The sequence below is a fragment of the Idiotropiscis lumnitzeri genome, chromosome 11 (assembly GCF_059441095.1).
Source record: "Idiotropiscis lumnitzeri isolate Australia: NSW breed Sydney's pygmy pipehorse chromosome 11, RoL_Ilum_1.0, whole genome shotgun sequence".
Lineage (NCBI taxonomy): Eukaryota > Metazoa > Chordata > Actinopteri > Syngnathiformes > Syngnathidae > Idiotropiscis > Idiotropiscis lumnitzeri.
In genome coordinates this window covers 7,991,932-8,008,026 of record NC_142401.1, presented here as the reverse complement: position 1 = coordinate 8,008,026, position 16,095 = coordinate 7,991,932, and the positions used below count along the sequence as shown (strand labels likewise).

Sequence of the window (16,095 nt, the reverse complement as noted above, 5' to 3'; positions counted from 1 at the left end):
CAGAAAACCGTTGGAAAGTGCTACAATGTGTACCATAAAATAGAATAATTATTAAAGTAAACCTTTTCTCTCCAGTAAACAAACGAAGAACAGACTCAAATGAATAATGTTACTGTTCAAAACAACAGCACAACTGCACATTAAATGTAAGCAGTCACTGCAACGAAATTTCTAAAGAAATAAGAAATGAACTGGGGAGATGATTTTATGATTTTGGAAAAAAAAACTTTCATAACTTAACCTTGTGGAGATGATCAAGGTTTCTGCCATTCAACGATGAAGACTTGACGTTTGCCGGTCAGTGTGAAGGATGCAAATGGAGGTCACCAGACTATCAACAGAAGTAAACCTCACCTGCTCTCTACTGGCCATATAGCGTTATTACACTGTAACGCCAATATACGCATATACTGACTCATCTTATGTTATTTAATTATTTTTTACAAATAATAATAATAACTACAGATTTGTATTTATTTTTCCACTTGTTTTTGAATACCCAGATATGACTGACACTGATTTACAGATTTACCAACGTGAAGTTCTTCCATAAACTATCCACGCAGCAAATAGTAAATTCGGCCTTCAAAGACACATCTCGAAGTTGTTAATGTCCAACTCTTAATGATGATACTGATGATAACTGAAGAGCTTTTTAACAACTACAATGCCGAATATTTCCTTGTTCATTCACTATTTTTAAAATATCAACTCCTTTAGAATTGAACGCATTACTGAATTAAATGTATTTATTTATTTTAGAAAATACATTTTAGCTTCTTACATTTTACATTTTGGTTGTGCTGCATTAAAGCGGTTTGGTCACATGAGCACATCTCTTTTTCCCGACAGTCCTTGAATGTATCACGCGTAACTTCACTTAAGCCCCCCCATCAAAAAAAAGTTTAGTTTTGGGAGTAAAACTTCAATCAATCGGTTAAACTTCCATTTCTTTCCCCCCTTTTTTCTTTAGATCCGCCACGTGTCTATTGGAGCACACGCGTTCGTGCTTGTTATACTGCATGTATTACTGTGACGGAAAACATCAGCTGAAAAGAGGGAATGCTCACCGATGGAGTGAAGATTGTATGGAGTCAGCTAGCTCTGGATGCTAACTAGCCTGGAAGGTAAGAAACAAGCATTGCTTTTCAGTATTTCTTTCGGCAGCCTTCCGTGCATTCACATATGAGTTGTATACTGAAGTCCGCCGAAATCAGTTGTTGTAGATGTTTTATAAGGATGCCGAATGTTAATGATTGCTAAAATCTCAGCTTTTTTAAAGCAAGTTTTCTTTAATTGAGATGCTCTTTAAGAGAAGGCCCAGCGACTGTCTGCAGTTATCATAACGGTGCTAGGGGAAAAAATAATCTGTTTGTTTATGTCACGCTTCATCACAATAAATGGAAATATGGTGCAATTTATATAATTTATCCTAAAATATTGACATTTATTGACACCAAATGTACACATAATCTGTGTTTGATGTAGGTACATCTTTATCGTTTAGTTCACCTCATATTGTACATGACACAAGTTATTTTCAATTTGCAATTCAAGACACAGGACAAGAAATAATTGTCTTCTTTGCTTTTTTTTAATGTCAAAGGCCACTAGTCTGATTCACTTTTGTGAAATAATAAATTTGGTCCAATTAATTTAATAGTGGTATTAATATTTATATATTTTTAAGTGATTTATGTGAAGACCGATGGTAGTTAATGATTTCTCACGCAAATTAGCAAACAGGTAAATATCAATATGCAACTCTTCATTTCTATAAATCTCTGCCAGTATTCTTGTCTTCAAATGGTCACTTCTACAGTGTTTTTTGAAAATCACAATGTCCCATCACTGGATAGCTATTTTTAGAACAACCCCGTGGGCTACACGTATGGTCCTTTGGCGCTGGTTGATCCCTGATGTAGTTTATTGTTTACAGCGCAATAGTTAACTGGTTGGAAGTTCTGAGGTTTGTGGTTTGAATCTCAGCTTCGGCATTCCAGTGCGAAGTTTGCATGCTCTCCCCATGCTGGTGTGGGGGATTCTGTGGATACTCCGGCTTCCCACATACGAGAAATGAAGACTCTAACTTGTCAATAGGTGGGAGTGTGAATGGTTGTTTGTCTGTAAAAGCATTTTTACGTCTCACTCACACGTTCAAGAGAAAAGAGGCAATGTGCAAAGGTGGCTCATAAAGATAAAGAAATGGAGAGAAGTGATGGGTTTGCAACATCCTCTTTCTGCAGAGACATTCACCATTGTATGAAAAAAAAAAATAGTGGTACTTGACAGTTCCTCTCACGTGTATTACTGGCTGTGGTATCCAAACAACAAACTGGATGTGAAGAAATAAGACCGCAGACATGGTCATTTTAATGTTGCTATTGAATTTGTATTTGTTTCGTTGAGTTCGTGTTGCGTCCTGTCCACTAAAATATTCCACAGTCTCCACATTCCAAAGTGCTGACCTGAGGGCAAGAGGTCAGAGGTAGCTTGAACCCTAACACGTCGCTGTCCGCAGCTTACACACAACTCTTTTACTTTTACTTTTTTTGTAACAGTCATAAAATAAAAATATGAAAATACAACGTCCAATGTTTGACAGAGTTGAATAATTTTGCCAAAAATCATGATCAAGATTGAACACAAGTCTGATCACTTGGTTCACATATCACTTCTTAACGCATTCTCGTTGAAATTTTGTATTAATATCACATTTATTAGTCTTGCTTAGAGTCTGCAGCCAGCACAACAAAAAAGGAATGTGTCAGTCGCCACACTGATGGATTTCAGCACTTTGGGAGGTAGTCACCTTGCTTTGTTTGTATTAGTCTATTAAATATATGTTTATTTAGAACTGGTAGGAACTGGAATAGTTCCATACATAAAGTTTATTGTATGTAAAGTTCATGGCGTTGCACACCGGCACCGGTCGTCTGGTCGTACATTTGTATAAATGACTTGCAATTATTTGAAGAATTTGTTTCGCCAGCAGCTGCTTTGCAGACACAAAAGGCCTTTCTGGTCTCCGTCTCTCGCTGTCTCGTGCTGCTTTAGAAAAGCAAACCATGACCTCCACCAACTGGTTCCACTGGACCAGTCTTGTTTGTGGGAAGTCAACTAAACATCCGGACTTGGCGACACAATTAGAAAGATGGATTGGAATAGATGGATATTTTTAATTGTGTTACTTAACAAGATGGTGGACTTTTGTGATACCGAACATTTTGTTTGAATTTGACCTTTTAATTGAAAGCAACCGAAGCAATCATCTCTTGCGTTTCTTATCTTCTTATAGGTTCGCCAAATACCTGGCATGCAGCCTGTTCAAACAAAATTCCAGCATTTTGCAGTCATACTTTATTGTAATCTCAGCTTTAACTCATTTACAAATAACCCGGCCAGCAATTCTTGGCTAATACCTGCAGATTATATCAGCAAGCACCTCTGCCTGTTTGGTTTCATCCATCGCTTAAACGTCCAGTGGAACCTAATCTGTTCCTGGATCCTGGTCTGCTGCTAATTTTTTCCGATTTCAAAACCAGTCTTCCCATAACAGATATTGGTGACAGAATACAATTTTTTTTCATCCTTCATTTGAAGTCATTTTTGTGAATATGATTGCTGTTTTGTCATCGATGGTCTCCTGTCGTGGTTCATTTGCGTGATTTCCGTGGAAGCTGTGTGGTTACAGTTCCCATTCAGTGATGGTGTAAATGTGAGTGTGAATGGTTGTCTGCCTTTATAGGTGCCCTTGACGTGGCACCCACTCGGGTGTTTGCACTTTTTGTTTTGTGATATATAAAGAAATGAAACGCGCCATATCTTGGTTCCAAATTTCTGCAGAGGGCCATTAGCGCTTCCTCCGGCCCACTACTCCACAAATATCATTGAATGTGATTAATATGTTTTTGTACGCTAACAAGCCAAATGACAATAAAAACATAACCCCCTCGTGAAAGTCATTAACGGATTGAAACAGTTGCCCCCCCCCTCCCCCCTCCCTCCACACACACACCATCTTCTCTGAGAGCGCGCTTTGCCAGAGCCGTGTCATGTGAGCGGTTCTTTTACAATGTCTGGGAATTGCCCGACTTTTGTCTCTGCATGTGCGTCGGGTCACCGCTGACATTCCTGGAAACCCAAACTGAATCTTGAGATTCCGAATGAATGCGAGCCGTGCGGTGAGACAGCAGGTGCTGTTGCGGGGTCTCTATAAATCACGCACGCTATCCCACCAGCATGTGTTTCCCCTCTTGGAAGTAAAAAAAAAAGAAAAAAAAAATGACCTCGTAGGAAGGAAGAGAGGAAGGAACGCTGTGTTTATCATTTCTGCTTCAATCATGACTGAACCTCTAAACCGGCTGTGGGCAAACTACGGCTCGGGGGCCACGTGCGGACCGTTAAATGTTTTAATCCGGCCCGCCGAACTTGAAAGAAATTAATTGAATAAACCTTGTTAATGTTTTATTTTCTCAATACTTTGTTTTTCTTTTATATATATATATATATTGTTGTAATGCTTTTATTCACTTTCATTTAAAAATAAATGTATTTTTTTTCTCCAATGAGGTGAGGTTACCAAAACATTCCATCCATCTGCTTCTGGTCCGGCCCCTCTGTCAAATTTCAGAACCCATTGTGGCCCGCCAATCAAAAAGTTTGCACACCCCTGCATTAGACCATCCATGAGATGGCACTAGTTAGGCACTGCTCAGATCATTTCTGCTCACACTGTTTTAATATTTGTTATAAAAAAGAGCACCGTCAGTTCCGCACTCACATGTGTTGCACATACTGACCTCAACATGTGGCTTTTTCTTCCCTAATTTGATTATTTGAATTAGTTGCGCATCAACTGTGTTCTTCTGCCATCCTTGTGAATTGTTACAGCGATACTTTTAAACGCGCTTTTTCCAAAGGGCACTCTCATTAGTCAGGTTGGCCTCCCTAATCCATCACTGATAAGCGCCGATATAATTGCGATGAAATTCCCAGTAACCTGCTCATTGTTGTTGACACAGTTTCCAAGTCAGATGGGAGTTATATGATACTGACTCTGCGTGTGGCCACTCCCTTCCAGCAGCCAGCAGGCAGCGCTTTCTTCAGTGGGCCAGGCTTTCATTCATGTCCAGACTTCACACTGGCCAGCCTTCTATCGGCACGCAAACTCTCGAGGGAGTGTTCGCACTTTGAAGTTCAGCAATTCGTCCGAAGGTGAGTACATTCTCATACAAATTGCGTGGTGGTGATTTTTAAAAAGCAGATGAAATGCAGTTGAAGCTTTGTTTCTGTTATTTAGTTCTTTTTTTTTCAAGCCAATCTCTCAGTTGGTGTGAATAGTTGGCAAAATTTGAGTTTTATGATGAAAAACATAAACGCCTTTCCTGCCGTTGTTCACAACAGTTATTTTCTTCTGACCACGCAGTCGTGGTCGTTCAATGTCTGGCTCCAAGTTTGTGCTTCTGTCTTCAGTTTGTGACTCACGCTTCAATATTTTTGTATTGAGCAGTTGAAATTCATTATTTGAATTCCAAAGCACTTGGGATCCGTTCTGAAGATTGTGAATATTGTACTTGTGATTTATGGTCGGAGTCATGCTTTATAACTTGCTTATTTCAGATTATTTTAATATGTAGGATAAAGACACGTATAAAAAAATATATTAATTAAAAATTCTTAAACAGCAAAGTTGTAGAAAGGCTGCCAAACTAAAAAAGATTTTTAAATCTAAACTGTTCTTACAATCTTTTCCACTACTGAGTTAGTAGTTAATAGTTCCTCTTGTTTTTTTTTTTTTGTAAAAACATTTTCAGAATTACATTCATTCATTCTATTAATTGCTATAAAAAATATAAAGATCACAATGAACTTTTAATGTGGTTTTGGAATCCATGGTGAAAATCATAAAATATTGCAATACTGTCGTCATCACTTGTTTATCTGTGGAGAAAGTAGTCAAGCAACACAGTGTCCAGTTAACACCTCAGCAAGTCACAGTCACATGAACGTAATGCAGGATGTGTCATGTTCACGTCATGTCCAGGCTGAGAGCAGGAGACATTTTCTTATTATTTATTTTTTTAATAAAGACACTTTACAGCATGGAGCCGTGCATTGTGCAAACAAGACGTAACATTCACGTCGCACCTCCTTGGCTTCCCACGGCAATCCGAGCCGAACCTCCTCTGCGTGTTGGAATGCGCCGCTGCCACGCCGCTGCATTCCGCTGATCCCTTTTAGTTAATAATCGAACCAGGAGTTGTGATACTGGCATCGTGTGACAATAGAGCCGTCACAGGAAGCAGCCCAGACCTGGCTACGCACGCTCGCTCTGCCGTAAGCTATGACTCCGCCTGTGTGAGCGTGGGGTCAAAGTGGCAAGTCACACCTGAGTCATTCCAGCCAGCGTTCGCATGCTTGGATAGTAGCAGGTGTTAGATAGGTAATCGTTTGCTTAGTCTCTATTGATGTTGATTTTAACCTCTATGAGTCACTCAGTCGAAGCAATGTCGGAAAATCTTTTGTATTTGTTCTGCATATGAGAGATGTCGTCACGGTTGAAATCATTGCTTGATTGTCAATTTGTCTCGACAGGACATGGCGATCATTGGCTGAATTTACCTGAAATTGAAGAGATTGTAGCTGAACAGTATGGAAGGCAACGGCGAGATCAGCGATACTGACAGCGGTATCATCCTTCACTCTGGTAAAACATGTTTAAAACATGGATTCATTTTGTGCTTGTTGCATTATTGATACACTTCATAATGAAGAGTTCATTTGCACACGTTCATCTGCACTTTATGTGTATTGATACTTTCCAATTGATTGTTAAATATTAGTATTTTTTGCATTAGTACTATTTTTGGCTAACTTGATTTGCTAACAGAGGTAGACAATGTATACTGAATTGTGAAAATTACAAGCATTGTACTAAACATTTCTAACAGTTCTGAGCAATTTTGCCTAAAATTTCTCACAGTATGAATTAAATCCGCTCATGGTAACGTTTTTCTGAATGGGTTATATAGTCAAATGGATAACCAAGCCAAAACTAATTTAATTTTGAGAACTTTTATTGTGGAGATATCAAAACGCAACACTCTATGGTGCAAACAACACAAATAATATTGTTGGTATTAAAAATATGTAGTATTTTAATATAGTTTTGAGCCAGTATGCATTTCCTGGCTGATGTGTACAATAATTGATTCATTTTTGTTTTTTGGAAGTGTCATGTATGCCTACTGCGTAGCTGTTGTATTTGTCCATTTCACATTAGCTTAGCGGTTAGCATGGTTTCTCCATCTTTTCCTGTTTTCCACTTCTTGCTATTGTTTGAAGCTACTCCTCATCCTCCTTTGTAATAGTGTATCTTATTTGCAGAGGATTATGGTAGAAATGTGTTTAATAGCTAGCCAGATTGAAGGGCGCTAGTTAGCTTAGCACCTAGCATTCCACCTAATAATGCCTGTGCATTGGTCTTGAGGAGATTCTCACACTGAGGCAAATGCAGCGGTGTCATCAACAAACGTTATTGCAGTTGAATCTGTATACTATAGGCCAAATTTATACTGTATAAATGTATATATTTGTCCTTTCACCAACAAAATCAAACCACCCTCTTTGGCGCAGGTTACACAATAGAAAGATTGTACCTCAGAAGATCAGTGGACTGGCTGACATAGCAAACTTGAATTTGGAATAATCATTGTTCAAATCAATAAAGGTTTTCTCTCGCAGGCCAGCAGTGTTGTTTTCGCTGTAACATGTACTGATTAGTTCGATCCCGTGTGACATTCCCGTGGCCTTAACTGACCGCGTGGTGCCTGCTCCATACAATGAGAAAGTGTCCATCCATCAAGAATGGCCATTTTGTCTCTTAAGAAATAGGAATTCTCGACTCTATTGTCGCATTGCCACACTTCTTTCCTGTTGACACATCCGATGTTTGTCAGTACCTGCAGGGATTCTGTTAATAATCTGCAAAGGTATGCACTGCTCAATGCATTCGGCACCAAGGAACTCCCCCGGCCTGGAGAGTAATCCTCTTGTTATTAGTCTCCAAGGCGACAGACGGAACTAGATGAATACTCACTGGTTGTCATTAGTCACATAGTTTCATGTCACATTGTAACAATGACCAAAAGATATTTTTTTTTCTTTTTGTCAGAAGTACTGTGGGTTCTACTGTGGAATCTCAAATTCATATTTGTAATTCATTTTTTGAGATACGGGTATGTCTGCATGTCATGAAATAATTCTTGTTTTTGTTTTTTTTTTTAAACATTTTACTGCAATTTTTATCAGTTTATTTAACTCATCCAAATGAATTCCTTCTTGCCTTTGGGTTTTGTTATTTATTTATTTGTTATTTTTTGTTATTTATTTATTTTTTTTGCCCTTTTTTTTTCCTCCTAAAATAAAAATTCATTGAAATATTTATCTCTTATTTTGTGTTTTGTTGCCCGTAGGCTCAGACAGCCCGACATCGCATACGAAGGATGCGAGCACACACACGAGAGCCATGAAGCTCAAGCACCAGGCGCTCCAAGATCGACTTGAGCTATGCCTCCTGGAGCTGAAGAAACTCTGCATTCGTGAAGCGGTGAGCAATTTTGGATCATTGTTGCGTAAAATGAATCAGAGGCGTTTTGTTCTGTTGAAACCTTTGCAACTTTTAGCAGTCGTTACCTCACTGGGAAAGGTGTTATTCTGTCATTTTGGAACTGTGCCACACCAGCCCTCACCTTTTTATGTGCAGTGGTTCAACTTGGAATGATTATGCTACATGGACTGTGACTTCTTAAAATTATATGAGGAAGATTCATCTGAGGTTGGAAATGTTCCTTGTGTCGCTCTCTTTTTTTTTTTTTTTTTTAACTTTCAGTCTGCACTCCTTTTTTGAGACAAGCTTCACTTTCACTTCAGCATTTCTCAACTCCCACTCATTCACATGAGAAGAAGAAGCTGGCAGTTTGTAAGATTTGCCGCACTAAACACTTTGAAAACCAACAGTCTTCATTCAGCGGGATCAAAGCGAGTTTGGGAGAAAAAAAACGAGAAGTTGATCTTTTGGAAAGTGTGATTCATGCACTAAATATGATCCTAGTTCGAGGGGAAGCGGTCATTGTGTTTGACCTTTGGCCTTTTTGACTCCATTATTACATTTAAAGAGATGGTTTTTTTTTGCTTTTGTGACAACGTCATTGTCACATCTAAGGAGTTTGTTTTCTTCAAAGTTTACTTTGTGAAAAATTGATGCGTGTTGTTGGGGCATGAGACGTAGCATCCGTAATGAAATAGAAATGGTTCGAATCTAGCATTTTTTTTCTGTGCCTCCCAGTGAAAAATGAAAAAAATTCACTCCGGCGCCGATATATCTTTGAAGATATTCAATTTGGTGCTGCGCCACAATTGGATTGTTTTGTTTGACTTTTATGTTTTGGTCTTTTTATTTGCGCTTTCCTTCAGTTGCATTTCCGCTTTACAGGAAATAGCGTCTCTCATCCAAGCATGCGATTTTCACAGAAAGTTTTGAAACTGGAATCCTAATCAGATTTGGGAGTTTGTATCAAAGTGTTGTTGCTTAAGGGTGAAAATCCCACAAGTGATCATTCTTTCCTGCCAACGCTTGGGCTAGGCCCTCGTGTCAGGACTTGCTAAGGTGAGCTAACAGGACGCACGGCGCCTTTTTTTTTTTTTTGCGCACCTTCGAACTTGTCACTGTGACAAAATAACAAGTAAACACGTTGGCCGTCTGCAGCCGAATGACTCAAGATGCAGCGATTTTTAGGAGTGATGAAATCACAAACGCGTGTCGTCATGCACTTGGTTTCTTTTGGATATGGAAACCCCGATGATGGGAGGTGAGACCAGGAGAATTTGTTGGGGTGACATTGTGCAACAGACGCAGACTTATATGTCTCAACATGTGAGGGAAACGTGATGTTTGTGTATTTGGTTCCCAACGTTCACACCTGAGTGATCTCCGAATATGTGAGCTGCTGAATCGAAAGCATGCATTTGGAGAATCTGTTTCGTCCCCACATTATCTCATTCACTGCCATTGACGGATATAGAAGTCAAAAATTCATTTGACCCAGGTTGGCAGTGAATGTGGTGAAGGTCTTTTTGTCTGGTAGTTTTAATTTGTGATTTCATTTGTGTTAAGGAGCTGACGGGCCGGCTCTCAGGAGATTATCCTCTGCTGCCAGGAGAGAAACCTCCACAGATCCGCAGACGCATTGGAGCTGCTTTCAAGCTCGATGAGCAAAGCATCCCTCGGGGAGTGGAGGTAAAAGCAACATAACATTTAATCCATGTGTGACCGATTTATTTTATTTTTTTTGTTAAAACGTTTATAACCCGTTTTGTTTTGTCTTTGCAGGAGTCGGCCTTAAATCTTGTGGATGCCGAGTTGGCTCTTCAGTTTAAGATCTACGAGGCGGCGCGTAAACTTTGCGAGGAGAACCACCTGAGTAAGGCTGTGCGAAAGAGTCGGTTGAAGCAGTGTAGGCGAGAGGAGAAGAAAGTCAAACAGCTGCAAGAGACGGCTTTCCAGCTGCGGCTGGAGCATGGCCGTTCGTCACCACTTCCTGCTTTTAATATCTCAAACCAACACGGTGAGTTTCTGCAGGTAAAACAATCAACCACATCAATTTGTACGGAACACAGACATACCGCGGGAAATAAAATCTCCAAACACTTATTCAAATTCCAGATATAAAAACCAGAGATAAAGCTACTTTTTTTTTTTTTTTAAACATACTTTTTGTGATGTGGACACCTCTTGTAACCAGAGAGAAGGGTGCGTGAGTTAAATTGTGTCAAATTGTTCATTTTAAATATTATGTAATTTTATATTATTTACATTAATATTTATAATTCCCAATTCAATTATTATAGTATGTATCATATTTTCATTTTTTTATAGGATTATTCATAATTAATGAAATTATAATTGTTCAATGAATTATTTAGCAAAATCCAAACACTTAAAATATGTAATATAGTTAATTCCACTATTTGGGATTTTGCTTACAATTAATCATGAACCAAATAATTTAATAAATGAAATACATTTTAAATGAAATAAATATTTTTTTTTTCATACTCTTGATAAAATAAAAAAGAACGAAGTGGTCCCTCTGTGGCCATAAATTGCCTGTCTGTGATCTCGGCCTACAGAATGCTCTTGTTAGGCAATGTGGCAGTGAGTCAAAAATAACAAGCCACATCACATTTGCTTGGCTTATGGTCCACACCTCTGTCCATTCACGTCAATAATGCACATAGCAGACATTACTGTAGTCTGAGAAGTAAAAAATGCGGAAGTCAGGAAGGATGGGAGATCACAAAGAATATTGTGATTGACGCATCTTAAAGAATGTTTTTGCTTTTTGTGTTAGATCTCGCTGCGTCTGATGACAGCTCATTGTCTGATTCCGTGGTTCAAGATGACGGTAAGGCCCGAAGGTTACAAAGAAGAATCTATCGAGACGTGTGTGTGTTCAATCTTAACCAATTTCATTTGTAATTAGAAGTGCAGAGTGAGTCTTCACAGCCGTCCTCAGTCCTCCTATATTCGGGAGAGATGGACTCTTCGCAGCCGTCCACTGCGTCTGCTCACATGGACGCTTCCTACCGGTCACCATCCGTGGGTCCTCAGAACCTGCCTTTGACACCAAGATCGTCTCCCCATCCCAGCCTTGACTCCTCCATGAGTTTTACCTCAAGCCCTTCCGCATATGACCTTCCTCCTATCCAGCACTCCCCGTGGTCCGAGACCAGCCTTGACCAGCCATACCAGAAGAGCAAGAAGTCACGTTCCTCTTGCAAAGCCAGGTGAGAGCAACAATCCATCATGACACGGTTAGCAAGTTTTTACCTTTTGACAAGATAATACAGCACGTATGCGGCTATTTCATTTTTTATGTGCGTGAACGCTCTTTGAGGTTCACAAATTAGCTAGTGCTTGATAATGACCCCACTTAAAGCACCCTTCAAAGTCATTCAGTTTCCTTAAAGGGGAAGTCAACCACAATTATTATTATTATTTATTTATTTTTTTACAATAATATGTTCTACGCACACCCACTATTCAAAACATGGCATTTTGATGAATATTGCGGTCATGGAATATGAGTTAAGCAACCAAATGCACCTGTTTTTGTCCATCTCGGGGCAGCCATTTTGTCACTTCTGTTGACTAAAAATGACATCACTGTTGCTCAGGTCATGACCAATCATGGCTCACCTGTTTTCTGAAGTTGAGCCATGATTGGTCATTAGCTGACCCCTGAGCAGCTGAAATGTCATTTTAAGTCAACTGAAGTGACAAAATGGCTGCAACGAGATGGACAAAAACAAGTGCATTTCGCCGCTTAACTCATATCCCACGAATAAAATATTAATGAGAATGCCATGTCTAGACAATTGAAGGCGCATGGAACTGTTTATTGCAAAGGATTTTGCGGGGTTGACTCCCCCTTTAAGTACACCAGACCTATGTCATGCTGTTTATGTTGCCTGCCATAATTTATGCCTGTGCCAATCTTGAATATTCCAGTATGTGTTGAAAATGTTGTAGCGTTTGGCCTTGTTAATGTTTTACCAGCTATCATTTGTTTGTAACATTGTGTAGAAAGGGGAAAACAATCACAGAACGCCTGGTCATTTTAGTCCCCATTCTTTCCTCCTCCATTATGATAAGGGTTGGAGTTGTTTAAGATGCGCTGCCATCTACTGGTGAATACGTGGTACAATGACCAACTGGTAAAGACAAAACTCCACCTAGATTGTACACAGAGGTGTAATTTAGGGTTAGGACTCTAATAAAGATTAAAAACGAAATGTTAAAGGACAAAAATGCAGGATCGTGTTTTAAAATGTATGTAATGACTGTGAAAGATTTTTTTGCATCCGTGATACGACACATTGAACACAGTACATACCGGTTCTATTATTGTGACTGCAATATTTTTTAAGCGAATTGGACAGGTTTGTCTCTTAAGGTATGTTTTGGCAAATAGAATATGATGTGAAACATTTTCTTTTCCTCCAGTCCAGTCAAGAATGAGTTACTCCCACCACTAGAGGCTTGCTTGGCACTTTCAGCTCTGCCACAGCAACTCTCCCATTTGAAACTGAGCCGTACACAGTCCAATAGTGCGCCTTCCACGTCAGAGATGCGCGTGCGCAGGCAGCTCTCTCTCAGGTACTACAATTTATCTGTTGGAAAAGAATTCTGGTTCTAAACAATCTGTCTGGCCGCATCTATGTTGTATAATACCTCTCTAGCACCACTGTTTTAATTAGCAGTTTTTTTGTGTGACAAATAATGACAAAAAAATAATTTCCATCATAAATGTGACAGATAACGTGGACCACTCAATTGAAATGATTTTTTTTTAATCTTGTCACGAGGGGAACTAATGCTGAACAACTGAAATGATGTGGTTGCACAAGTATGCATGCCTTTTTTTAACTGGGATGAAGCTGTGTTTAACCAATCACATTAAAATATTTTTTTAGAATTAAGCGGGACTCGGTTTCAACAGACCAGTGTTGGCGCAAACCCAAAACGGTTCATTTTGAATACGAACATCCACAATTTTAAAAAGGGTGTGCAAACATATTATTTCCGTTGTTTATTTTTAAGATTTTTTTTGATAAAGAGAATATATGTTAGAGGAATGATGAAGGAAGTTTTGAAATTATTTATCTCTAACTTGTTTTTTTATATCACAGAAACCTGGTATTTTTATAGACATTTTTAAATCCACTGTAGTTGATTCACTCCCTGCTGTGTTTAAACACCTTCTAACATTTGAATGTGACTTGCGCAGGATATCCAACCCGGAATCTTCACTCGGACAAGACAAGGACCGTGGTCGCTCCAGAGGTCCAAGGAGGCGACTGACAGATTACAACAAAACCCCATCGGAAGGTCCTGCGCTCATGTTAGGCTGCGTAAACCATGCAGGTTCTGACGATAGCAACTCTGAGCACTCGTTTGCGTCCTACAGCAGCTCCCCCAGTCAAGAGCTGCCTTGTGATTTGCCGAGACACTATCAGGCGCCTTCCCCGCTCGCTGCTCCATTTGGTAACTATGGACCTCAAGCTTCCCCACTTGCTGGTTTTTACCACAGTCCAAGACATCAGTCCAACCCGGGTGTCCATAAAGCCTATTACAATGAGGAAGCCGTCTACTCGCCGTATGTGGACATGCCGTGGAGCTATTACTCCCATCAGTCTCCCTGCCCCCCCAACAGATATGAGTACCGCTACAAAGAGGCTCCTGTGCCCCTGCAGAGAGCGCCGAGGCATTTGGCTCCTGATAGCAGACACTCCCCCTCCTTGGCACAATGGGATCATCCACAGTATCGCTCCAACTGCCTCCCGCGGCACGTCGTCAACGAACAGCTGAAATCGTGGCATCGGCGCAGTCAGCTCAAGGGACCCAGGTCGCGTTCCCTTGACAGACAAGGAGCAGTCAGAGTGAAAAACATGGCGGCTCTGGAGGCAATCCGATATCAAAATCACAAGTACCAGGGCCAGGTAGGCAAAACGTTTGTTGTTCTTTCCTCTGCAAGAACTCTCCTAATTGACTTAGGCCTGCACGTTTACTTTATTACTTTATTACAACTTTATTACCATTCTGCCAAACTACCTAATAGAATGAGATTGTGTTTTCCCCAATGAATTTTATCTGTCACTCACTTGCAGGCCACTCAAAGAGGAGCTCTTGAATTATCTGCTGATGACTCTCAAGGACACTGGGTCGTTGACGATGGCACCCACTATATGAGTCAAGTGTGACATCGATCTGATGGAGAGAAGTCTTAACCAATTTCACGCCGACTTGTGAACAAAAGTTGAGTAACCAAAACTCTCAACAATACAGGTTATAATGTTGTGGTGTTTTGTGATAAAGGACACAAATTTGGAACATTGACATGAATGAATTCAAATAAGGGACTCAAGGGGCCAAATAACCTTGAGTCATTATGTGTCTCCAACTTGACAACATTTTTTTACCAGTTGTCGCTGTATGAAGAATTTGAGCCACTATTGTTAGATAATGCAAACTAATAATAATATAAAGTGTACGTAGAATATTTTTGTGTTTGCTGAATCAATCAACATGCTAGTTTTGCCACGTAATCGTTTTTTGCTAGATTGACAGAATAGTCTTGTTTCCCATCAAATTCTTCCGTCTGTACCAGTTAATGTTAATAACTGATTTGCCTATGACGCAACTTGTTGAAACTATGCTACTGCCCCGGTGTACACAGTACCGCTACATGAGATTCAAAGTAGCCTGGTTAAAAAAAAAATAAAAACTTGATGCGTGGCAACTTTGTACTGTGCATGTCAAATGAAAACATGTTCAATTGCAGATTACAACAGTGTACTCTGTGTGAAAAATTGCTAATGTGTCACGGGCAAAGTAGAAGTCTGTATTTATCTGTTATTTATTCACAAAATGAAATGGACTGAAGTCGAACTTGAAATCAGTGAAGCTGCAGAGAGAGTTTGTGAATGGCTGTTGCAGTAAACAACTTGTATAAAACAGACTACAATCATGCTTCCTTGTGTGCATTTTCACTGTTGTATTTAATTATTGTAGATGCTTTGGTTAAAATGGAACTCATGTTGTAATATTGTTGCCTATGTAAATAGGTGTTTTCCTGTGGAATAAAGCCTTTTTTACAACTGGATTCACTATCTCTATCAGTTCTTTTATTACCCAGTATCAAGCACTTTGTGTTAATAAATAGGAGTCACCGGCGCAAAGATGGGCCAACATGGACGATGGCCAGTTTTACTTGATGCTTTTTTGGTGAAATCTCAATTTGCACACTTTGCAAAAACACATTCAAATACTGTACGTCTGGCGTATCATCTCAAAGAAAATCACTGCTCAAGCCTCACAAATAAACTGCTGAAATGCGGCGCGACTAAACTAAACCGGCAAACTAGATGTTTGAGAATTGTTTCTTTCAGAAGATGAGAGGCCTGTAAAGTTTGAGTCAGTTTTAATCGTTTTCTTCAACTCTTGTATTATTACTGTATTAAAGGGTCAAA

At 39.6% G+C, this 16,095-nt stretch overlaps 1 protein-coding gene across 1 annotated transcript; it reads left to right on the top strand.

The window, feature by feature from the left end:
• The first annotated feature begins 910 nt into the window (after nucleotides 1-910).
• Nucleotides 911-15,728, top strand: inavab (innate immunity activator b). Its single transcript, XM_088309144.1, has 11 exons — nucleotides 911-1,127; nucleotides 5,084-5,217; nucleotides 6,598-6,709; nucleotides 8,478-8,611; nucleotides 10,178-10,300; nucleotides 10,394-10,628; nucleotides 11,415-11,468; nucleotides 11,547-11,850; nucleotides 13,070-13,222; nucleotides 13,854-14,565; nucleotides 14,734-15,728. Exons 3-11 carry the CDS (start codon nucleotides 6,655-6,657, stop codon nucleotides 14,824-14,826), a joined length of 1,863 nt encoding a protein of 620 aa, XP_088165270.1. The 5' UTR covers nucleotides 911-1,127; nucleotides 5,084-5,217; nucleotides 6,598-6,654; the 3' UTR covers nucleotides 14,827-15,728.
• The last annotated feature ends 367 nt before the right edge of the window (nucleotides 15,729-16,095 follow it).

Coding starts and splice junctions, on each gene's coding strand:
- inavab (XM_088309144.1), top strand. CDS start 6,655: ATGGAAGGCAACGGCGAGATCAGCGATACTGACAGCGGTATCATCCTT. Junction 8,612..10,177: donor AACTCTGCATTCGTGAAGCG/GTGAGCAATTTT, acceptor ATTTGTGTTAAG/GAGCTGACGGGCCGGCTCTC. Junction 10,301..10,393: donor GCATCCCTCGGGGAGTGGAG/GTAAAAGCAACA, acceptor TTGTCTTTGCAG/GAGTCGGCCTTAAATCTTGT.